This window comes from Hetaerina americana, unplaced genomic scaffold (assembly GCF_022747635.1).
Source record: "Hetaerina americana unplaced genomic scaffold, ioHetAmer1.1.p SCAF_3, whole genome shotgun sequence".
Taxonomy (NCBI): Eukaryota; Metazoa; Arthropoda; class Insecta; order Odonata; family Calopterygidae; genus Hetaerina; species Hetaerina americana.
The window spans coordinates 54986187-55014142 of record NW_027286874.1 but is presented as its reverse complement, the minus strand read 5'-3'; the positions used below and the strand labels follow the sequence as shown (position 1 = coordinate 55014142).

General features: G+C 39.9%; 1 protein-coding gene across 1 annotated transcript in view; it reads right to left on the bottom strand.

Moving 5' to 3' along the window:
* Positions 1 to 27956, bottom strand: part of LOC139690131 (uncharacterized) — a 188677-nt gene that overhangs the window by 4577 nt on the left and 156144 nt on the right. Inside the window, exons 3-11 of the mRNA XM_071587377.1 lie at positions 11082 to 11229; positions 10043 to 10110; positions 9688 to 9939; positions 9108 to 9395; positions 7989 to 8382; positions 6582 to 6646; positions 6389 to 6469; positions 5779 to 5973; positions 28 to 249 (exon numbers count right to left, since the gene is read on the bottom strand). Coding sequence (XP_071443478.1) covers positions 28 to 249; positions 5779 to 5973; positions 6389 to 6469; positions 6582 to 6646; positions 7989 to 8382; positions 9108 to 9395; positions 9688 to 9939; positions 10043 to 10110; positions 11082 to 11229 — 1713 coding nt within the window. The remainder of the gene's footprint in view (positions 1 to 27; positions 250 to 5778; positions 5974 to 6388; positions 6470 to 6581; positions 6647 to 7988; positions 8383 to 9107; positions 9396 to 9687; positions 9940 to 10042; positions 10111 to 11081; positions 11230 to 27956) is intronic.

The window sequence follows — 27956 nt, the reverse complement described above, 5'->3', positions numbered from 1 at the left end:
GATCACAGTTATTCCATGCTAGCTCACCAATGCTGGTGACATTGAATGCAAGAGCACCCTCCACTCCAGGGAGAACATTCCGCCGACAGGAATCTGGGCTGGAGGAGAAATGTACTACTCCTCCACTAGCTGGGCCTCCTTCTCGATAGATGAAACACAAGCGACGTGCACCATGGGATGTGCGAGACAGTGGTGTTGTGATGAGAAAATGAGTACCGTTGTCTTCCCATCTGCCATGACAGGAATAGGCTAAAAAAATAGAAAAAATAGTATTAATTACAGTGAATATGAAGTGGATAAAGGTTTTAAGTTGACTGGCCTTGCATAAGCAATATAATTCTTGGGTAGTTAGTTAATGGATAAAAACCATTAGAAACCTGATTGATTTAGTTAATCAGGATTTATGTCTAATAGGGAGAGATCCACCTGTTGATATTCATTTATTAAATAAGATTTTATCACTCTTTGGACAAAAAATGTACTCGTATTTAATTTGATATTTTTAAATTCTGGCGGAAGGCCTAATATGCCTTGTTTGCTCTATGGAGACTGATTAGGAAAAGAAAACAATCGCACTGTCATGCAACTATGACAGATCAAAAAAATAAGTAAAAACTTTCACTTAGATCATATAACCCTCATTTTCACCAAATTTTGACATCAATCACCATGGGATCCACCAGCAGGGAAGCATTAGTTCATTCCATATCCCATATATTTTCAGATTCTTCATTAATTTTAAATTGGTACACTGTAATTTCTGTTGCTCGCTATATCCTTTGACATACTACTAGGTAATATGAGCTTAAAGAGAATGTTGCCTATGTCAAAGCTAGAAGTAGGGAAAAAAAAGTGTAAAAGCTTAGCCTTTCATGCCAGCAGTCTTCATATCCATGCTCAATCTAACTTTAAAAATATGTTAACTCCAAAACAGTTTAAGAGATATCAAATTTTAATAAAGAGTCCTTTATCAAACACTCGATAATTTTCATATGGGGACTGCATGCTTCTTTAAAATGCATACGAGTTCTATCCAATAAATATGCGAACTCAGGCCATAAAAAAATTATTTTGCAAACTTTATTCTACATCGATTTTGTCCGATTCAAAGTACTCTCCATTCCTTGCTAAGCACTTATTCCATCTTCTTCTCCACTGTTTAAAGCACCATTGGAAGTCCTCGGCAATTCGGATTTTTAGTTTTCTCGCCGTTTCTTGCTTTATTGTGCCCACATCATCCCAGCGATTTCCCGTCATCACATATTGGCATTTGGGAATAGGAAAAAGTCGCAGGGGGCGAGATCTGGCAAATGAGGAGGATGATCAGGGATGGCGATTGAATTTTATGCCAGAAACTGGCGAACAATCAATGCTGAATGCGCAGGTGAATTGTCATGGGGAAGGATCCATCCATCACCTTGAGTTAAATGTGGTCACACACGAACCACGCGATCTCTCAAACGCTTGAGAACTGTAAGTTAGAACTCAGCATTTATTTTTTGTCCTTCGGGAAGAAATACATGATGAACAACACCATCGATATCAAAGAAACCCATGAGTATGACTTTGATTTTCGATCGGCTTTTCTTGAGTATTTTGGTTTGATTTAATCCACTTGAAAACTGACGTTTTCTTCACAGAATTATTACCGTAAAAAGCTATCAACATTTCAGTAATTTCTTGAAAAAATTTACCGCACTTCAACAAAAACTTTTTGTTGATTCGTTGCTCTGTGATTTCGTCAATATCCATTTTCGATAAACAGTAAAAACAAGGACAACAGAAACTACCATAACTGGGATTATACGTACAGCTCAACGATCCGCCAAGCACAGACGGCTCATTGGATCTCAGGCAACTAGTGGCGCTAGTGGGTAGGGCTATAGTCCGCATCATTGCCGCTAGATTACACGAGTTCGGGTATTTGTTGAACATACCTTGAATATATTATTATTATTAAATAATGTACCACTTAAGGTTGGTTTGGATGGACACTACTATCGAATATATATTTTGTGACTCCTAACAAAACACAATCCAGCAACCTACTCTGTATCGGGTCCCTCTTTGTCTCTGTGCACGTCCTTCCTCCCTACATCCCGCACAACATCCCTATCCTGTTCCTGTCTTTTCCTCGTTTGCCTAACATTCTCCTCTCTATTAGTCTTCAATATTCCACTGCCGATCAATATGCTCTTCATCTATTTTTCTTGCCTTCTAAGGATGTCTCCCAACAAAACCCTCTCCTCGCCCACCATACCAAATACTTCCTCATTTGTTTTCCTTTCGGTCCATTTCACCTTCTCCATCCTTCTCCACACCCACATTTCCAAAGCCTCCAATCTACGTCTATCCTCCAGCTTCAATGGCCACGTTTCCGCACCGTACATAGCTACGCTCCATATCAAAGTTTTTACGAGTCTTTTCTTAACATCCTTACTCAACGTCCCTGTCATCAACTCCCTCCTCCTTGTGAAAGCCTCTTTGCCTAGCGCAATTCTTCTCCTTACGTCCCTACTACTTTGACCATGTTGGTCCAAAACACTACCGAGATACGTAAACTGTTCTACCTGCTCTAGTTTTTGCCCACCTATTTTAATGTTAAGTTTGGCCTTTTTCTTTCTAGAAAATCACATAACCTTTGTTTTATTAATATTGATTCTCATCCCATATCTGTCGCACTGAATTTCCAATTCACTCAGCAATGCTTGCAGCCCCTTGGCTGACTGACAAACTAAAGCTTGGTCATCAGCAAACCTAACTGATTTTACGAATTCCCCGCCCACTTTCATTCCTACCTCCAGTTCTTCCCACGCCTCTTTGATCATTTCCTCTGCATACAGGTTGAACAGCAACGGTGATAATGGGCAACCCTGCCTTACACCTCTTCCAAACACTGCCCAACCGGACTCCCCGTTCCCCACTCGCACCTGAGCAGTCTGAGACATGTACAGGTTGTGGATTAGCCTCCTTTCCCTCCAATCTATTCCTATTTTCTGCAATGTACTCATTAGTTTTCCCAATTCACTGAATCAAACGCTTTTTCGAAATCTACGAAACAGGCAAATACGTCCTGGTTGTATTCTATATTCCTCTCGATTAATTATCCCAATACTGCATCACGCGTGCCTCTCCCGTGCCTAAACCCAAACTGATCATCCCCTTAGTAGTTATTTGCCCTACTCTCTATCCTTTTGTTGATGACCCTGAGAACCACTTTATCTGCGCGGGAAAGCAAACTTATTGTTCTGTAGTGATTATTGCAAACTTATTGTTCTCACATGATTTACCTTTTTCAGAATAGGTACTAATACTGATCTCACAAAGTATTCCGGCCAATTTCTTTCCTCATATATTCTACGAATTAGTCCATATAGTCTCTTCCTCTCACATTTTCCTAAACCTTTCAGTAGTTCTGCAGGAATGTTGTCTATCCCCACAACCTTATTTGATTTCATTTACCTTAATGTCCTTTCTATCTCATCGTCGAGTATACCTGGACCTAAGCTATCTTCCTCTACGTCATATTCCTTTTCTATGTCTAACGTTGTTGGCTTAAGTTCTTTACCATACAGTTCTTCTATATGTTCCTTCCATCTCTCTTGGATCTTTTCTGGGTCAACTTTTATCTTACCCGACTTATCTCTTAACTGTTAGTAGATATCTTCCCTTCTTACTTCCCGTTAGCGATTTTACCTTGCTTAATAGCACACCAATTTCACCCTTTTTCTTCAAATTTTCCATATCCTTGCACTGCGTCTTCCACCATACTTCCACCACTTCTTTTGCTTTATTTTTTGCCCACCTCAATTTATTGTTTAACTCTTTGTACTTCATTTTGCCTAACTATGTATTTACCTTCTTCCATTTTCTCCTCTCATCCATCTTTGTAATCATCTCATCCGTGATCCATGGTTTCCTAGTCATTTTCGCGTTAACGGTTCCAATAGTGTATTTTGCGGTTTTCGATAACTCTTTCTTGATACTTTCCCATTTTTCTTCGATAGTACTTAGCTCTTTACCATCCTCCCTGATTTCTTCTACAGCCTGTTGGTACTCCTTTCTTTTCAATCCTATTAATGCTTCTACATTCTATTTTCTAACCTCCCGTCTATACCGTATCTTTTTGAAACGGACGCTACATTTCACAACATCTGAATTGTGGTCAGAGTCCGCATCCACTCCCGGGAAGCTGTGCGAATTGATCACACTGTTCTTGAATCTGTACCTAAGCATAATATAATCTAGCTGATACCTTTATGAGTAACCTGGCATTTTCTATGTATACCTATGCTTTTTGTGATGTCTAAACCAAGTGTTGGTGATGACTAACCTCTGTCTCCTACAGAACTCAATTGCTTTCTTCCCGCGGTCATTCATCGTACCTAAACCGTAGTCCCCCACCTCAGCACCATCTCTTTCTTCGCCTATCGTCGCATTCCAATCCCCCATCACTATAAAATATTTCCCTGCAAGAACACACGCGATTATGTTCTCTAACTGAGCGTATATCCCATCGACTTCTTACTCCTTTTCCTTGATACATACAAACGTATATAACAGAAGTATTCGGTATCCTGTGAGTAAAGCAACACACATAACAAGAAACCATGCTTTCATATATTTTTCATTTCCAAGAGGTCCTATGACACAAAAAATGACTTTGAATGAAAAATATTGCTTAAAATATCTTCTCTCGCTAATGCTCAAATCATTGAGTTATCGTTCTAACCTTTGGGATATTTACGTTCATAATAACTCGGTATTAGATCATATTTCCCACCTTAAATTTTCTAACAAAGAAAGATGCTGTCTGACCATTATTAGTTTAAAGATTTAAATCCATGGAAGGGGGTTTTTATTTTAGTATACTATTTGAGTTGGGTTTTGGAAACTAACCATTACTATTTTTTTTAAGCATTAGCACAAAAACACAACCTGAAAACCTGCACTACAATAAATCCTTCTTTGATTCCATATACTTTTCTATCTCTCGTCATTCTACCCAACATATCTATCTTTTCCTCCCCTTACCACTACTGTCTATGGAGAGGTTTATCATGTAAAACTGCTTGAGTGTAAACAGTTCCTTTTACACCCATAAGTATTAATAAAATACAACTTTGCAATTTGCATAGAATTTATTCAACAAAATCCTGGATTATGTTTAATAAATCCAATGGGGACAACCAAGTTGTCATATATTATGAGTCACTTCCACAAATTCAAAACTGGTATCATTGATTTATGCCCCTTAGGTAAAGAGAAGAAGCTATTGATGTTTATTGTGAGAAATTTTCAAACCGTCGCAGATGAGTCACAGCTGTTGTTGCTCTTTTATTGTTGATGGCTCCTAAGAACAATATTACGACCAAAAGGATCAATTACATGTATTTAAAGGTATGGGTCATGACCCATGAGTCAGCTTAAATGATCAAATATAAATATTTTTCATGAGATGTACATAATATACCCTAAATTGAAGTATCTATATATGCTCATTGATTGTTCCTTATGCAGTTTGTTTAAACATGGAAAGTTCATACCATTCACTATTCAACATTAGCCAAATGGCTACAGCTGGGGCCTTTCAGCTTACTTAAAAAAATCCATCAATCTCATTCTAGTATCTACAACAGTGTGCATTAATTATAGCTTATTGTGAACAATTTGTATAATGAGTTGGTACATTGACACATTAGGAGGGATTTTAAATGCTCATTACATATAGGCGAATTTGGTATGGAATGGAAAATCAATACATGAATAGGTACATACCAGAAATAACATCGGCTCTCGTGCAGTCTGAGCGGAACTCCATTGTATCAGAACTGCCACACCCTACAGCTAAGGAAGTGAAATCTTCCTCCTCATCACAGGCATTACGTCTCCTCCTCACTCCACGCCCTCTTCTCAAACCTGTTACACTGAAACGACCCATATGGGGACACTCTCTTGGCTCTGGACTTGCAGCTGTCAAGAAATAAAAATTTGTATAATAATATAGATAAAATGAATGGGCTTAAAATAATTCGTACACATGGCAATCTCGTATATTTTATCACTAAGGAGTTAAAAATATGTAAAGGCTGATTCAAAGGACTATATGAAATGCTTTCACATTTACTTAGAATAGTCAACTGCTAACATGCTTGAAATGGTTGAAAAACAGATTGGTGCCACAAAATAAGTAATTTTAGTTAAGGACACTATTTTGATTCAATAACATTAACATTATTTATGTGATAAATAAATATTTGGGTATGTATATGTAAATAACCCACAGAAATTTGTCATGATAACTTTTGTCATAATAACTAATGTCATAATAACTATGTTATAATAATAAGCTGCATATTTATGAACTAGTAAAAGTCAAATTACTTACTGACAAGAGTAACGAATGGTAAAGATACTTCATCAAAGTGAGAAGGCAGACAAGCTTCTTCTGGTCGATGAGTATAGCTCCCTGAAATAAAGTTGTCAATTAAATATAAAGCAAAGCAATGCCTGCAAATTATTTAAATGTTCTAATTTTGTATCAGAATATAAATTTTTATTTGAAAAAATAAAAAACCTACCAGTCTGCACTTCAATAACATGGGAGTCTCGTTTGTAGAAAGTCATGCAGACAAACCCACTGTGGCTAAATTGGAAAGGATAAAAATAATTTTAGTATTTGATTGAAATATTCAGATAAATTCATTAAAATTCGCAAAATGCATTCAAAGGAATGATTTAGAATGACCACATTCAATTTCAGTCATCTAATCCATTTGGCAACAAAAGCTAATTAATATTTTGAGTGGATACATAAATTTGAGAGAGTAAATAAATTTTACTCTATCAAATTAACTCACTAATCCCAGCTATGCTATTTTTTCTCCGGAGGAAAATGAAAATTATATATGAGGGACATTTAGACAGTAAAGGCTGAAAGGAGAAAATATTTTGATATTTAACTTTTTAATAAAATATTTGACAAATGTTCATAAGCTTCATTTTTACATTTCTCTGCCATTATTGAGAGAATTATTCAGCAGATGGCTGAATTCATGCTTCTCTCCGACCCATAAATCTGACAGCTATAATTTCAGCCAAGTTATGCCTTCTTTCAATGTCATTTTAATTATCCATTATTTTTCACTTTGAAATATACTCTGGGGAAGTAATCAAAATTGAAGCAGAGCCAAGTCAGAGAGAAGATGGTTCCATAACTTCCTACTTGAATTACTTAGTTGTAACTATGAATCTATCATTTGTATAATATTAAAATCAGCTTTAGTGTGCTACATAAAAAAAATGCAGATTTAATAAAAATAATAGCCCCCTCCATTCCTAGAGACATTCTGTCTTTATTTTGGAAGCAACCATTTATAATAATCATAATTTTACATATTGGATACGCTTTCCAAGTCATTCTTTTAGACTGCAAGTTTTGGAGAAATTGAAATAAAAGGAAGAACAATATTTTTACTCTATTTCAGCTTATTACTCTATTTTGAAGTGCATATTTTTGTTCCATTTTTTAGTTCTGAAATGATAGTTGGAATAATTCCAATTGATTGGCCATCTTCGTATCCTATTTTCTAGCAGTTTGATAGAAGGGAATCTTATTATAATAGTTTTTCTACGTTACTTAAAGAATTCAAAATCAAATTAAATTCGATTAAAAGTATCAGTCATACCTACTCGATTTCTGTTTCCCTCATATGATATTTTAAGCATATATTAATACTAATAATATGAATGAATATTAAAAATGGGTAAAGGAAAATTAGACCAAAATATAGCAAATTGAAAATATTTCACACAGTCATGAACGATGGTGCGTTCATAATTATTAATTCTAGTTTTTGAATGCATAAAGAAAAAGCTCTAAGTTAATGTAAAATTTTGTACTTTTCCATTTAGACTGAATCACCTCATAAAAATATATTATAGCAGCAGATGGAAAATTTCAAATGTAAAAATGGGTTTCTACTGACCATCCCATTGTAACATGTGTCACAAGACGTGCAACGTCTCCTGTCACCTCCACCGCCTCTGAACAAACTACTCTCATTTCAGCATCTTGGGGGGAAGACAGCGGAGATGCTGACACCTGCTGCAGTGATTGCTGATGCCTTCCTCGGTGATGAGCACCATTTCCTCTATGGTGGCTGCCCCCCCTCTCACCCCCCTCTGTTCCACTGCCCACTGCTGGAGGTGGGGGGGGAGGGAAGGGTGGTGGAGGTGCTGTGTCATCTGGTGTTGAAGCATTGGAAATTCGCAATGTGGTATTGCGTGCATGGAACTGATAGGACCTCCGGTAATCCAGTGTGTGCCAGCGGGCATGCAACGTGAGCCATGGTGGGAAAGGACACTTGATGGGCGATGGTGCTAAAAAGGTACGAAGAAAACAGTTTTTGACACCCTCCTAACGTACATATACTGACGGAGTCATTCAGTGCCTCTGCACATAACTCAGCACAATCTTCAAAATCATAATTTATCATAGATTGATGAGTTTTTACGAAATTGATTTATAATAGCTACATTTTAATTTGAAAACTTTTCATTGAACTAGACATAGATTTTCTCAGGATTCTTGATATGCTTTATAATTTATCCTCTAATCATATTTATAACCCATATAGCCATTTTTGAATTCATTATTAAATTTAGTGCCATCATCACCGATATTAATATCAATCACCTCTACTTAATTATTGAGCTTTAACTTTTCATCATATTTTTAGTAGTTGTATACGCTATAATTCCAATTTTACAAAATTTTATCATGATTCAAAAGAAGCTACATCAGTGATTTTCTCATGCACCCTCGATAAAATTAAATTTGCAATACAAAACGTAAATAAAAAACGCATGCATTGATAAGCAGGCTGAGTACCAGGATGATATTTTGACAAAAACTTCTAACCTTGGGCGCTGAGAGATCACATTATAGGAGAGCAAGTGAATGGAATCTCATTAGTGGTATAATAAAGGTTTTAATTTATTTATGACCATGAAAACTCCATCCAACACATGTCCTTATCACTAAGCAAAGCATGAGTAAACCTTTCACATCTTCTTCTGTATAGCATCAAAATCATTAGACCTACCTTTCCTCAGTGCCATTGTACGTGACCCTTCCATCGGAGAGAAAAGGCCATTGCATGTGGCATCACCCGATTGAGCTACTCGGAAATCCACTGTTGTTTCAGATGGGACAAGCGTAACACCAGGAGGGGCAGGTGGAAGTGGACTAAGAGGAGGGTTGATTGGAGCTTTCTCATAAACAAAACAACGATAACGATCTTCATTGGATGTAGCATGACTATGGTGAACTTTTCCAACCAAGTACCGTGATGAGCCTTCCTTCCATGTTGCTAAACAAAGCAACTCTTCAACTACAATGGAAGAAGAATAGTTGGTCACAAGTTAGGAAGCAATTGAGTAACAAAAAAAGTTAAAATAAACAATAATTTCTGGAATTGTGATAATAAACATACAATTATTTATATTCATCAAGATGATGACATTTCAAATTCATATTTGTGCTTAGGAAAAATGACTGGCTGTTAATAGGTTCTGTTTAAGTATTAGATGTGTGGTATTATCATATTTAACATAAAATCCAAGCTTTCTAGATGGAAGAAAATCTTCAAGTTTATTTAAATCAGTTGAAAAAGTCATATTTACCAGTACTTTCAGACCCATACACATCTGGACAGGCCTGGTACCGAAGCAAAAGGCGAGAGTCTTGTGTACATGACTCAACAGAAGAAGGTGGTGTGGTACACTCTCCATGACCACGATTGTAGGAGAAGGTGAAAGTTCCAGCAAAAGGACAAGCAACAGGTGCAGCATCAACCCGGAACATGCTAAACAGTAATGCATCACCAGTGATGAAGGAACAGAGTGAGGGAAGGGATTCTCGTGCATGGCAATAGGCTGTAAAAGAGCATACAATTTTATGAAGAAATATAATTGACATGGATGTCAGTATCAGCTACAATTCATCAAGGAGCACAATAAAAACACAAAATACACCTACTTTCTTTGTACTGCAGAACATTAGAATGCTTCTCATAGATAACAACACAGCGAAAACAGGCTCCTTTACTATAAAATAGAAAGAAGTAGAATTAGAATGCAGACAAAAGTACACCTCATGAAAACAACAAGCTCTACCAAGATTTATGATCCAGATGACCAAGACTAGGACTGCACACATTTTATTTTTGATGGATGAAATAACAAATATTTATGAGTAGTAATTGAGTAGTAATCAGTGGAGAAACTTCAACATATTTAGAAGCAGTCACTTAATGAATTTCAATTTTTGTGTTGCAATTGGGGAGGACATTTTTATCCTAATAAAAGTTAAGAATTCGAAAACTAAAAAATATGTAGGTAGAAAATAAATATATCTACAATAATATGTTATACAGATTTTCCTGAAAATTGGTTGTGAGGAAAATTATTGGAAGGTAATATATTGAATTCCCTTGATAGTGAATTTGACCAGCTTTCCTGGTTGTACAATAACAATATGAGTTATGACTGACCCAGGAAGCTTGGTAATTCAGACTTCATTGATTTTACTGTGAGGATAATACCATTATTGTGTTTTGGCGGTTTCTAAGCACCGTTATTTAGCTTGAATTTGGTAATAATGTAAAAAAATTGTAGTTCAGTAAACACCGCAGAATTTTTACTCAAAACTGATAGAAGTCATATGTTGTGACTGCATATGGAATATTCTTGAGAAGAAATACACTTAGTAGAAAGTCTTGAAATATGCCTTGGAAGTCTGGAACTTAAAATATAGTAATATTTTTGGATACTTAGATTAATAAAAATTATAATTAATATTTAGAGAAAATTCCAAACTGTAATAGTTTTAAAAATTAGATTACTATTACAATATTGATTGTTTTCCTTTTTCAAATAAATATCCCTTAAAAGTGTCTGCAATATTAAATATAATAAATTTAATCTGCATAAATTAAAAAATGAAAATGAAGCGTTTAAAGAGAAAAATATACACGAGAAGCATCTAAAAGTGAATTTTAATATTTTGCCATTCTTACTCATCAACCACAAGGAATTTGTCTCCACCATCTGAAGCTATGCAACGGCCTTTTGTAGACAGCCGATCTTCTGAAATGATTATTGGTGTTCGAACTCCAGACTGGAACCATGTGCCCTCCCATTTGCTTGGAAAATGACACCATCCCTCTGGAAAGAGAAATGCCAAAATTTCATCAATATTTTTCATCCACCATCCTATTTCATACGTACTAAGCGAAGGCAAACGAAATTTTACCCTAAACTTAATTTCGCTTAGGCATATAAGAAGTTTTGTGGGGTCTGTTTGGATCTCAGGGCATCAATTTCCAAACAAACGTGACAAAAACCTTATGACAACATTAATTATAGCCCCTTGAACGTTTATGACTGGTATCAGACCATACCCTAGTCCATATGTCTAACCATTTTTAGTCATTATTCCTTCACAGACTCATAGACACAGATCTGAAGTTAATTATTTAAGGACTAGGAGATATTGAGATCAAATTCCCTTATGCGTCATGTTCTGAGATCTTTCCCAAGAGATCTCCCCAGAACCTTGCTTAAATTTGAGTATCTGGGAGTTAAAGCAATTGATTTATCGAAGTAGCCACTTAACGTAAAAAAAGACGCTATTTTTTGACAATTAAAAAAATATTGTTTAAAAATTCCTGTTTATTGAAAACTGGAATTTATACCCCGATTTGCGAACGAATTTTCAAATTAATACCAGCATCGTTAAAAATAATTCGGAAGAAGTGCGGGAGATTCTCTATCCTGACACGACGCAACCAGCGACATGCTTGAAGTCAGAACTTTCTGATTCGGTTATTTGGAGATTTCCTCTTACGACCGCAACTCCAGACTTTATGAATCAATGATTGACTGGATAAATAAATAAAACCGGAAGTGCACAGATTTTACAGGATCGGATTTTACATGTATTAGAGCAAAACTTACCTTCGGAAAAACTAGTGATCTAGTGCAACCAAACTAAGTAAATTTTTAATTTGATGATATCTATCACCCCACGACATTTTCTGCCCCCCTACATCTCATTACTCTTTGTGCATTCACCCATATACAGACTAAATGGACCGTTGAACATTTCGAAGGATACGTTTGAAACGGGTTGGTAAGCCAAGTATTCATTACCCCATGATCGTGTTAAGATTCCATAAGTCAACTGAGTGCGGTGCAACCAATCACATTCTTTAGGAGTGACTTAAATATTTGTTGAGAAAATGTCCCGATTTCCTTATTCATCTGCTAAAAAAGAAGTCAGTAATGGAATACGAGATTGAGTTAACTAATGAATTCTCCTCCAATTGGACATCAGCTGTCTAGTTTCTCAATGCATCAATTTCAGAGTGTGCATAAATCATTCACCTTCACTGGGAATCAGAGTGTAATAGGACAACTCAATAGCTTAACTGGTTAAACCACTCGGCCGGATATCGAGGGTTTCGGGTTAGAATAACAGTCAAGGCAAATTATTTTTACATTATGAAATTGTTACATTGTAATGTCTTGGCATTTGTCTAGTTTCTCACGCAGTTCGAATTGGACTTCCACAGATTTCGTGATACTGAAATACAATGCGAATAATAGGCTGGTCGTTTGTTGGTCATTGAAATCTGAGTAAGAAAATGAAAGCGGATGATTTTCCTGCAAATTCCGTCGAGCCTGCATTTCAGTATTTGTCCTATGCCAAATAAAAGTAATCCATCTCACCATTCTTGAATAAAAATGTAGATATTCATCAAGTTTCTCTGGCTAAAGAAGATCCAAGAAGTTTCATACTTTTGTTAACCCATTTGGTTTTTTTCAGGACACAAGGCTGCCTTTTGGTCCTGCTAACACTCCTCTTTTAACCGATTGATTAAGCATTGGGAGATTAAAACTTTTCGTGTACGCGGCCATACACCAATGACTCGTGCATTTATTCAAGAATTGCAGGGACAAAATTCGAGACGTGAAAGACGTATTCTAAAAACTTCGAGTGGTTGGTTGGATTAGCGGAGTCAAGGGAAAAAGTCAAACTTGATTTTGCGTCTCTTATTTTCCTGGGCAACTTAATTAAAAATGAAACTCCCTAAGTTGAGGCGATGAGGATACAGCAGATTGAAAGTTTCCGTACTCCCAGAAATTTGAAAGAGGTCTTCGGGTTCCTGGGCATGTGTAGGTTCTATTCAAAGTTTATTCCAAGGTATTCCGAAATTTCTATTCCATTAAATCGTCTCTAAAGAAATAAAATCAATTTAAGAGGTCTGTTACGGAGATTGAAGCTTTTGAGGGATTAAAATTGTAATTAATCGATTCACCTGTCCTCTCGTGTCAACAATTTTATAAGTAATTTCAATTTTTCATTGATACCAACTGCCTAGCCTTAGTAAGGGTGTTGGACCACAGAGCTAATGATGATTTCGTCTAGGTGACTCCGGCGAAGCGCTGAATGAACTTGGACAAGAGCTGTCAACTCACGAGTTGGAATTTATGGCTACGTGCTCGGACGTGAAAAAACTTAATGAATATTTGCAAGTAAAGCCGGACATTAACATGTGGAAAATGGAGTCCGAGGTCTGCTATTCTCTCATCTTAAACAGTTGGGGTAATGTCGTATCCCCGCGTCTTCGAGGGAATATTGGCGACACGAGAAAGTACCCCACGAGTCGAGTGGCTGCCTCGAGGGTAAAACGGGAGCTTTGAGTTTGGTGGGTGATGACGTGGAGAGGAGTTCCTCGATAGAAATGGGGGAAAATAAAAGGAACTAAATAAGAGTACAACGACGGTCCCGATTTAATATAGGAGAACAGAGTTTACAGTAATATATATATATATTCCCTGAGTGCCGCTTGGCGCTTCCAAACAGAGGGGCCCCGGTCCAACCTTCCTCTCGCGTTCCGAGTCCCAGACTGACCTCTTCGGGATCACCCACTGGTTAGTCCACGGCTAGTCAACAGTTATCGCTGTCGGTCCATAGTCCACATCGAGTCACCAGGGGTGATTTGGATGCTCGGACCCACGCCATTACTTAATCACTTGGTCCATAGTCCACATCGAGTCACCAGGGGTGATTCGGATGGTCGGACCCACGCCATTACTTAATCACATAAGGGGCGGGGGTAGGCATCCTGGCCAGTGAATCACACGGCAGAACACGCGGATGCAACAGTAATTATGGTGAGTGGTATTCTAAACTTTCTGCTTTTAAATGTAATATTTATCACGTGCAGAGCAATAATAATTAAGCCTCTGATAGCCTTTCTCATCTCATATTAACTGGTATAAAAATCAATTAAGCTGATACTCCATCTGACTGACACCTACGAACGAGTACAATTTATTTTATGCATATAACATACTCTCTTTTGCTGTTGGCCGGAATTTTTGGTAGATCGTTCGAAAACTACCGAAAGAACCACTATTTTATCCCAATTATTCCACAAAAGGCAAGATTCTGTGCAATGGAAGCTGTTAAATAATAGACAGGAATAATTGGTTGTTTCCCGTTTTACGCAGAACAGTGATGCTTCAGTATTTCCACGGTTCTACCAGTAGAGTTTATTTCGGTACGGCCAAGATATATGAGAAGCTTAATAGAGAATATAGGTGGAAAGATATGAAAAATGAAATTTATGACGTGGAGAGAAGATTCCACGCGCCCGAGAAGCGCCCCGAGACGCCCTAAGACCATGGATAAGTCCGAGATGTTTACGCCCATAGATGGGAGGGAGGTTCAAAGAGAAGAGATAGGAGGGGAATAACTTCAAGTTTGAATTACGCTAAAATAAAAAAAAATAAATAAATTCAAGAAAAATAAAGTATTTTTATAATAATACACTCATCTTATAAAACCAATGTATGTTCCCCGTGTAATTAAGCTTACTTCTCTATTTTTCCCAGGTCAATCGATGATCAACAAATCCGTGCAACGGCATCTAGAAATTATTGACACGTGAAAGATTTATGTGTTAAATAAAATTTAAAACGAACGCACACACAAGGAAACACACGAATACACACATTGAGGGAAATTAGGAATATATCAAGCTTGGTAAAAAAACTGGTTGTTACTTCATATTAGAACGCTGATTGCGTAAGTCACCAGATTGTTTTTATGAAAATAATATGCTTCCTACCGAAGACACTATTTCTGGATCGTATTATAAAACCCAGGTTTCATTACCAGTTGTCGAAAAAATGACAACGTTGCCGAAATAATCAGGTGCATTTTCAATTCGTTGCAAAAGTTCACTTGAACTTTCCGCCCGGTTGGTCTTTTGGCCGTCTGACAACACCTAGGGCACGAGCTTGGCGCAAAATTTCCTCATCGCTAAATCTTCAGTAACAATGCGAAACACAAGAGAAAACGACAAGTTCAGTTCATTGGCAACCATCTTGATACTCAGTCGACGGTCAGAGTCCAATAGTTGTTGAACACGGCAACATTCTTGTCGATTTTGCCGGTTGACGGCCGCTCACAGCGTTGTTCGTGAATCTCTTTCCGGCCCTCCTTAAAGGTATTTAACCAACTCTAAACATTTGAGTAGGACAAAGCAAAACCTCCGTAAGCCTCACGAATCATTTTGTTAGTCTCCTCAAGTGATTTTTTTCAATTTAGCACAAAACTTAATCGCGTAGCGTCACTCGATCTTCAATTCCATTTTTTTCGCAACACGGTCGGCACGCAGAGGTTTACAATAAATGACATCCTGCCGCTTCTGCAGCTTGGAGAGCACTGAGACCGGTTTCGTGGCAAAGCATAGCGTTTCCTCCACCTACTCCAAGTATATCGATCCCACGTTGACCAATAGGAACGGCGCGGTAAATTCTATTGCATTACTTTCAAAACGCACCCTGTATATATATATATACACACACACACACACACACACACACACACACACACACACACACACACACACACACACACACACACACACACACACACACACACACACACACACACACACACACACACACACACACACACACACACACACACACACACACACACACACACACACACACACACACACACACACACACACACACACACACACACACACACACACACACACACACACACACACACACACACACACACACACACACACACACACACACACACACACACACACACACACACACACACACACACACACACACACACACACACACACACACACACACACACACACACACACACACACACACACACACACACACACACACACACACACACACACACACACACACACACACACACACACACACACACACACACACACACACACACACACACACACACACACACACACACACACACACACACACACACACACACACACACACACACACACACACACACACACACACACACACACACACACACACACACACACACACACACACACACACACACACACACACACACACACACACACACCACACACACACACACACACACACACACACACACACACACACACACACACACACACACACACACACACACACACACACACACACACACACACACACACACACACACACACACACACACACACACACACACACACACACACACACACACACACACACACACACACACACACACACACACACACACACACACACACACACACACACACACACACACACACACACACACACACACACACACACACACACACACACACACACACACACACACACACACACACACACACACACACACACACACACACACACACACACACACACACACACACACACACACACACACACACACACACACACACACACACACACACACACACACACACACACACACACACACACACACACACACACACACACACACACACACACACACACACACACACACACACACACACACACACACACACACACACACACACACACACACACACACACACACACACACACACACACACACACACACACACACACACACACACACACACACACACACACACACACACACACACACACACACACACACACACACACACACACACACACACACACACACACACACACACACACACACACACACACACACACACACACACACACACACACACACACACACACACACACACACACACACACACACACACACACACACACACACACACACACACACACACACACACACACACACACACACACACACACACACACACACACACACACACACACACACACACACACACACACACACACACACACACACACACACACACACACACACACACACACACACACACACACACACACACACACACACACACACACACACACACACACACACACACACACACACACACACACACACACACACACACACACACACACACACACACACACACACACACACACACACACACACACACACACACACACACACACACACACACACACACACACACACACACACACACACACACACACACACACACACACACACACACACACACACACACACACACACACACACACACACACACACACACACACACACACACACACACACACACACACACACACACACACACACACACACACACACACACACACACACACACACACACACACACACACCACACACACACACACACACACACACACACACACACACACACACACACACACCACACACACACACACACACACACACACACACACACACACACACACACACACACACACACACACACACACACACACACACACACACACACACACACACACACACACACACACACACACACACACACACACACACACACACACACACACACACACACACACACACACACACACACACACACACACACACACACACACACACACACACACACACACACACACACACACACACACACACACACACACACACACACACACACACACACACACACACACACACACACACACACACACACACACACACACACACACACACACACACACACACACACACACACACACACACACACACACACACACACACACACACACACACACACACACACACACACACACACACACACACACACACACACACACACACACACACACACACACACACACACACACACACACACACACACACACACACACACACACACACACACACACACACACACACACACACACACACACACACACACACACACACACACACACACACACACACACACACACACACACACACACACACACACACACACACACACACACACACACACACACACACACACACACACACACACACACACACACACACACACACACACACACACACACACACACACACACACACACACACACACACACACACACACACACACACACACACACACACACACACACACACACACACACACACACACACACACACACACACACACACACACACACACACACACACACACACACACACACACACACACACACACACACACACACACACACACACACACACACACACACACACACACACACACACACACACACACACACACACACACACACACACACACACACACACACACACACACACACACACACACACACACACACACACACACACACACACACACACACACACACACACACACACACACACACACACACACACACACACACACACACACACACACACACACACACACACACACACACACACACACACACACACACACACACACACACACACACACACACACACACACACACACACACACACACACACACACACACACACACACACACACACACACACACACACACACACACACACACACACACACACACACACACACACACACACACACACACACACACACACACACACACACACACACACACACACACACACACACACACACACACACACACACACACACACACACACACACACACACACACACACACACACACACACACACACACACACACACACACACACACACACACACACACACACACACACACACACACACACACACACACACACACACACACCCACTACCAACTTGTTCCGTTTGAGCACAAAAAATCCGAAATTGCCCTCTTGTATACCATTTCCTTGATACTCGTACTTACACGAAGCGCATTCATGCAGGGATGAAGGAAGTGAGTGAATGAACTTGTAAGAGAGCAAGCGAGGCATGAGATTCCTTCTGCTTCGTCCGCAACGTACTCAACTGTGGACAGCAAACTGAAACACTAATTAACCTCCCACTCCCATTAGAGTACCCTTCCTCGGGAGGCGAGGGAAAGCACGTTGGCCTCGGCTCCACCGACTGTCATAAATCAGAGGGGGCATTTCTTTGAATTCCCCCAGCTTTTGCTGAAAGTCTCTCTTCCAGAAAAACTCACAGTTTCTCTCTGGGCATGGGTCAAGAGTATCAATTAGATGGAGAAAATCACGTGGAATATTCATGCCAAGTCAATCGGTGTCAGTTGGGCGCATGGTTAAAACGGGAAACGTATTTAAGGAAAAAAAACAAATATTTATTGAACAAAACATCCAGTTTAAATCTCTACCCCCAATTCAATTGATCATAGGTTTATGAATCACTATATTTGAGATGAAACTCTTGATATAGTTTTTAGTTTGCCCAATTCTAAATGGTTATTTTGTTTGTGGTTAAGTGCAATAAATGGATAAACAAAAAAGGGGTTCCTTACTACGCAAGTCCAATAACCATTCTCTTGAAAATAATGTATACAAGTCTTCTATGGTATTGTATGGTTCATTTAATGACTGCGTACAAACCAAGCATGCATTTGATATGGCCTTTGAGGAAGGCTTCTTGAGAAGTCTTCCTCGTAGTTCAGTCGGAGTACGGATATATTTCATTTTCACCTCGTCTGATTACTAAAGTTTCCGACTTCCACCAAATGGAATGAGCTATCCCATTATTCGCCAATTACTCAGAAAATTCTTTTTTTTAGACCATTAATTACTCAAAAGTAGATACTATGATAGCAGTGAACACGCCTCGAAAGCACGCAAATGTTTTAGTTGTCGCAACATTTATGCACTTCAAAGAACAAAACCATTCTTAACGTTGTGTGTTGACCATGCCGTTGGCAGTGTGGCTTTTGTGCTGCTAAATGTGCCACAAGAAAATCTCGCGAACAAATATTTAAGGGTGGACTAATATTGAATTTGAGTTACGAAAACTTATTTGGCACCGAAAAAAATCTTTGGCGAAAGTAAAAAGTGTATTAGAACAAGCAATTCATTTTTCAATACTATTCCTATCTGCAGGAGACAGCATGATGTAAAGAGCCTTCGTTCTTCTTAGGAGCGAGATGCCGAAATAAATGGAACGCGCTCTCAGCTCCCGGCCCATTTCTTTGGATCTTTAAGGACTGAACCGCCTCTTAGGACGCGCGAAAGATATTAATTTTCAATTTTCCGCCTTCGTTGTGGACAAAATGTTCGCCCGCTATACTTCTCGAAAGATCTTGAATTAGGATTACGCGCCAGGTCTAAGTGTTTTGAGCCATGGGTTTGATATATTAATAGGTAGTTACCATGAAAGGGTGCATTTATAGCCTAGAAAATAGGGTAATGGTGTTTTCTATCATGGAATGCAGTTAAAATACCCAACCCTCTAATTCTGACCAAAGACCGTGGGAATTCTTGTCATCAACGCTCTACTTATTGCGCAAGTTTATAAACGCATTACAAGTATCCTAATTAATTCTAATCGCAAGAAATTTAACTACTCCAAAGGATAGTCAAAATGAATACATCGCACGAGTATATGTGTATATACTTACCCTAAAACGAGAGCCAAAGGGAAACTCTGAATTTTTACAATGTACCTTCTCGAAGAGTTATGTTTTTGATGGATAAAATACTTACATGTGAAGGTTTACTGCTTGTATTGCAGTTTGGAGAGACTTTCAGCATCTTTAAACGTCATCGCGAACTATTTTCCATGCATTTGAATGGAACTGTCGATACAAAACTCCTCGTGGCGTGGTGGGCACTAGTTGCATCGCAATTTTGAGAGATCTAAATGTCACTGATTTCCGTTTTCCGCAGATGTATCAATTATCTATTTGTTTGCAAGGCTATTCACCAGAATGCATTTGCAGTGCATTTTCGTTCAGCGGTCGCCTCGGAATCACGGGACCGCTTGGCCCCGTGCCTCGCGCAGCCGGTGGTACGCAAAGTGGTCGATAAAAATGGCACCGTTTTCGAAAAAAAATCATAAAAACCAAGCACAAACGGCATTTCGGTGAACTCCCAGGCTGTTCGAAAGAAACTGAAAATCATCGTATGATTTTTATTGATCATGATAATTCGGTCGAAGCACCTATCAAAAGTTACCAGACGAAAAAAATTTGCAAAGTCAACATTATTTTCTCTCTCTCTCTCTTTCGAACGAGATGAGGTGTGGTAATATGGTACATTTCACTCGAAACGTGAAGTCGTAGCTAAAATTGTCTTCTCGTCCTCCGATTCCTGAGTAGAGCGCGTGAAACGGGAGTTATAGGTGACGCACTGCGTAAAATTTGACGGGGAGGTCCGCGTAGGCAGGCACTGGTGTTCGCGACAGACAGGAAGCCCGTCAAAAATGTCGAAAAAACAGTTGCCAGAGCACGTCAAATCATCATCCGACGCACATTATCCACGCTGCGAGCCAGGCCTGCCTACCCTCCTTCCCCTTTCATCCCTTTCGAAGTTTTTCCATTGGGCCATCATGGGGGGGGGGGGAAGGGGGGGGGGAGAAAATCGTGAATTCGACGCCTGCAATAATTTTGGTCTTATTGGTGCGTTCAAATAATAGTAGCGATGGGGATTTGAAGCGGGTCGAGAGAGGCTCGGGGCGGGGACTCGATGATGGTTGGATGCGGGCGAGGAAGGCGACTCCGCAGGCATTTGACCCTCGCCCCCCCCCCCACCTCCACTCCAATTCACCGCGTGTCCAAGTGCCCATTCGCTCTCCCATTCGCCTATCTGTGCAACGAGGTCACAAGCATGCTCGTTTCGTGAGGCATACTAGGATATTTTCGAACATGAGGTTCAAAATCGAGGAGGACGTGCATACAAGGAGATGCTACAAAAAAATGGGAGTCTGCGACAATAAAAATTTTCTGGAGAATCCTGGCTTCAAACGTTGGGCTGGGGATGGTCATTAAGGGAAAAATAGGAAATCCAGGGATAAAATGTGATTCCTTCAGCTTCAATGAAGAAAAGTATGATCAATGGGTATCTATCTAAATTTGAACAAATGAAAAACCATCTGGAGACAAAATAGCTAGAAGGAAAACACGGACAATACCTTGGCACGTAAATTCAAAGCATTAACTTCATCAGGTGATCGATCAGATGAGGGGATGAATAATTATTCCCTTCTCTAGTGGAAGCATCCTGCCCTAAAGTCCGTCGTTAAATGGGAGTTTGAAAAATTATCAAAGCGTAGTGAGAATTTCTTAAAGCCTGAACAATCCACGTGAGTTCTCATTGTTCATACTTAACCCTAACTGGTGAGGACAAATTAATATTTTCATTATTTCATTCCCCCCTAATATTTAAAAACTCTTCGGTTCAGGAGGCAAGATAAAGAGTGTTCATGATATATTTTTAGATTAAAAATAAACTTGGGACAGGGAATTTGTAGTCCGAAAAAAGTTTGATATCATCATCCTCTCGGGCGCTATCACACGGGGAGGGGGGAGTAACCCGTGGGATCATATTCACAGAGGATCCCAAATTTAGACTTTTGGGTGTTATCTCCACAAATTATGCAACTCTGCTTTAACTTTTTTCATTTTCATAATATAGGTACGGGGAACCCCAATAAAAATGAGTATCGCAGGGCCCTCTCGACCTCTGAAAGGGCATGGATCCTATTCTCTCCATCCAAGGCCGGCGCTGTGCCTTGCAAAAGATTTTTTTCCTCGAATGACTAGCACGAAAGAAAAGATTATTAACGGACGGGCAAGAACGGTATGTGCTTCCCCACCCTGATATACGGATAGAGAGAAAGTGGGTAGGCGTGCCATACTCTGTTCGCTCCAAGATGAGACCGACTCACTTCGCACTGAATTTTTCCCGTGTAGTCAAATTTTCTGAAACTTCCTATTCAATTATATCCAACACGGCCCATGAATTCGAAGTTCTAGGAAAGTTTGGCATCGGGTCTCTCTTCGAGGTTTCTTCCTCATTGGACGAAATGTATGATGTGACCATTCGAATCCATTAATGATCTTCACATTGGAGTGACCAGAATCTAAATTAACTACACTCGCATTACCGTAGAGAAATGCTCTTTAGTTCTTCATATTCCTCAATAATGATTTTTTTTTAATCTTCCGAACAGACATCAATGGACTCAATCCTCCAACTTCTATTATTTAGGAGAGCATCTTGTTGATAATATTTAGGGCTAATCATGGGCGATAATTTACATGCCATGCCCGTTTCTCAGAGTTAGAACTTAGTATACTCGATCTGTTCGAACAGTCTTATGTGCCCTGAAAAACTTTCTAAATGGCATCCTATGTTGTGTAGTAATTTCATAGAGTTAGTATAGTTTACTTAGAATATACGTTAGAGGGAAAATGGTAAGAACCTTAAAATTAACTTTCAGCTAAGAGAAATAGACCCCCATATTTAGACAAAGATCCGAGTGGTAGTCCCAGTTGGCACATCTCCAAAGGCTAGATAACCCCTAGGTGTCCTTGGCCGGAGGTTCTTCTTACATGATGGTAGTTTGTGTTAAAAAATAGGTTTATCGGAAAAGCCCATAATCTTCGTTAACTAGAGTAGGTCAAGATATGTTTTCCATGGATCTATTACCTAACAATTGCTGCATTTCTCAGCCCCACCCAACACAAAACTAAATAAATATTCTTGAGCGTCATTACCTTCGTTTTATTATCACTAAATATCATCTAATACCTATCAAACTGATTTTTATACGTTCAGCAGTAATTGAAATCCCTTTTGCCAGTCGGTTTTCAAAATAAAAGCATATTGTTACTTGAAACACAGGAACAGCTACAAAATTTCTACGTAGAGTTGCAGACAAAATAAGTATCAACCGTTCTCCGGGATTACCAGAAATACCCATTTAAATGTATGGTTTGGGATTATGAAACCTATTCTCTTGGCAACGTTGGCAGATCGCGTTTGCATACGCACAGGGAATGCATGTGATATTTGGTGTTTAAAATGTTTCAGAGAAAAAGAAAGATAATCTGAAAAAATTTATAATAATTTAAGAAAAAGAAATAATTTTTTAGAAAATTTCAACCACAATCTAGAAGAATTAAAATTTGACAAAAAAAGTCTCTGTTCCATTTTACGTAGCACACCCAACAGAAAGCGGAAATTTGAGAAACAAAGCATATTGAGAAGTGTGAACTATTTTTGAAAATATATTGTTCAAATAAGGAGTACCTGGGTTAAGTTAAAAGTTTCGAGTGTACGTCTCTACCATCCCCACCAATTCCCATCCCCAACTAGCAAAGAAATGCTTGGTGTATAATAATGTTTTCTCGCTTTTAATATACCAATTTCTTCATTTAGGGTCGTTTGATTACGGGGTGGATAAATTTCACGTACGAGGGTATTTTTCTTCCGTCTATCACGGTTAATGATCAAAGTTACTAATGCGTGGTACACGTAGTGTTCTAACATTCCAGGAATTGGGGACAGAATAGAAATGTAGAAGGATTGAGGAGAAGGAGAAGATTGGAGAGGGATGGGGGCGTTGAAAAATGTAAGCAAGAAAATTGGTGGGGAGTTCGAATACAAACGCCCACCTCCGTGCATTACCCCATCGCCAATTCACTTAACTTGCATTTGAGCCTTGGCGTGAGGGAGGGATCTTATTAGCCCTTACCGAAAATTGGGACGAGTATGAATGAAACCCTGCTCGTGGCTCCCATATCTCAACCCCCACTCCTCCCCACACTTCCACTCATTACTCTCCTTTCCTCCAACCTTACTTTGATCTCCGACCCCTTTTCTGACTCTTCAAACCACCGCACCTCTCACCGTTGTCCGACTGCCAGAAGAAGAGGAGAGAACATTGTGGGTTTCCTTGATTTATTCTAATTTGTTGCGAAGTTTCCGATTGCCTGCGCGCCCAATTTTTGCATAAGTTGGGACTGATTAGCGCCGAAGGCCAAATTCAACCCCCGCATTTAAAGAATTCGAAGCATTAAGGCACACCCAACACCGTCAAAGGCGGCGCCTTAGGAAATACACCTTCAACCTTACCTTGGTGAAAGGGGATGGGGGGGGGGCGAGGGTCTTTGCAACCGTTCGCTAAAGTGAGTGTGACCCTGAACCCTTCTTCGGACAATAAATGAACCCGCGACTGCGCGGTCATCTCTTCTACTCGGCGTGTGATTGACATCACGTACACTAAGTTGACCTTTCGCGGCGTCGCTGGAAGGAAGTGCCCGTTTAAAGCGTAATTAAAATCGAATTAACTACTTCTACTGCTACTTCTCTTTTCAAATAATTTTGTACATCACTTCATGGACATCTGCGGGGAATTTTAAGCGGGTGAGTGATACAATAAATGGTTTTCGTATTGGGAGAATTGGCGAGAGTCCGAGATTAAAGTGGAACCTGGAATTGTGTTCACATTCAATCTACTTCTGCCCCTAAATCTTGCCACTCCTTCCACTCTCTCATTTCCTTCATTTCTCAGTCTCTCTGACTGGCTCTTAACTCTTTAAAGAATTCCGCGATACGCTAATGATCGACGCCAGACCAACGTTGCTACCTTTTGACCGTCCCGCGGACTACCATAGTATATCTCTTCTCATTCTTACTTCAGAACTCTCTCGAGCTCAGAGTAACTTCATGTTTTACGAAGAAAAACCATCGACGACTTCTTGTCAGTCTATTCAGGAATATTTCTGCACGTGAGTTCGCGACTGCATGCGAGAACTAGCTTCATTCATGTCTACGCGAGGATAGGAGGATGTTCAGACGTCTTTTCCGACACGAACTTAGATCACTTCCGCTATAGAAGCGAGCAGTATCACATGTGAGAATATTTCGTGATTAGGCGTTAGCCCGTCGCATTAGAATTATTGTCTTCCTAGCTCTTACTTAGGAAAAATTTACGGAAGTATTTTAGTAATAGGATGTGAAAGAGTGGAGTGCGATAGTGGAGAATGACCAGGCTATTCCGTCTAGATGATCAACTATAAAATGCATACTGTTGGTCCTACTCCGCTTGGATTCTTCCTAAATTTTGGCTTATAACCACAATATATCATTCCTAAGGATTTTTAATTTGTGCCGAAGTTTTTCTTCGTCCTATTTTCGTTTTTCGGTAATGGATATCGAGAACTTTTGCCCATTCAAAAGATCGATTTCGCTTCCTCTTCTAAAATTGTGTTACTTTCTGATCGAATTGTTCAGCAATTCAGCAAGCAATTCCATATAACATGCGTCATTTACACTCTCTTTTAATATTCGCATTCTGACCCCGGAGCGTTTCTATCACCTGAATCAGCGAGGCTGTAGTCTTTTTCCTTTAATCTCGACAAGGGGCCCTTTTACAATTGGACTCTCCTCCTTTTTTCTGTCACTCGAGGAAAATTGGACAGTCATCGTATCCCAAAACCAAATAAGCCACGAGGCACGTGGGGTTCATGATCTTTCATGAGGGCACTTGATCGGCAAACTTCCTTTCCACTTTCGCTTTTAAGCCTTCATCACTTTCAAGGCATCCGCGGGTGGCGAGCCATGGCGGATTCCGCCTTACAAATCCCACTCAATTCCCGAACTTCTTTCAATTTCTTGTTAGCGCATCGAATTTTTTTTCCGGTCGATCCCTTGCGCCTCTCTCTAATACTTGGGAATTATCCACTTCAGCCTACCCCCCTCCTAACCCCCTCTCCTTCCCCCTCAGCACCCATCCTCTTTCCTCCGACCATCGAAATTGAATCAACTCGTCCCGCCCATTCTTCACTTTTGCTTTGTATTCAAATTTTCCGCCTTCTTCCACTTGACTTGCTTAAGACTTCATGGAGTCAATTTTGTCTGGCCGGCAGTAACTTTATCTTTTATGGCATGCCTCGCTATGCTCTTTCCACTTCCATGGGAATTTGCGTGAGCACACAATTTTATTTGTTTAACAGTACTCCTTCATCCGCCTGGATCTCATTAATTTCGTAATATTTCGTTGGTATTTTTGGTATTTAATACAGAGTTATTTAGGTATCGTAAAATAATTCAAATACTTATCCATTTAGTTTTGCATAGCTAAGTTGTCATGCAGCTTATCTTAATCTTAGAGTTTATCTTAATTGCTTAATTTCATGCGGCTTTTTTTAACTCGCGTATACAATGACAGACTTCCGCTTTTATCTCAAATAAAGGGAGTACAAAAGCATAGTTTTCTAGGAACTTCTTTCTGTAAACCTAGCTTCGCTCTATTAGAAGTTACTGCCATTTGGTCAACAAGTTTCGGCACTGTTAACTCTCAAAACTTCTTGGGTTCTTTGCTAATTTTTCCAATTCTTCCATTTTGTTTGCTACAATACATCACTGATTCATTCCATAATATGCTGGTAAAAATTCATAGTCATGGTGTTTCCTTTTAGTCTTCTTTTGAAACTTCAAATTTTCAAAGTGCATCCAAACGTTCAATATTGCAGCGGAAGACGAAGCCACCCAGCCATACAGGAATATTACTGTGTTAGCACTGTGAAATGCTTGTGTGTCTCTCGAGTGCATGACCATTTGTGTGTTTTCTTTAAGTGTGAAGTGTCCAGTTAATTTTCAACGGGGGAATGTCGATGGAAAGCAGAGTTCTTCCGCTGGTGGACCTTGCACTTAGAAAAGGTAGGGAAACTTC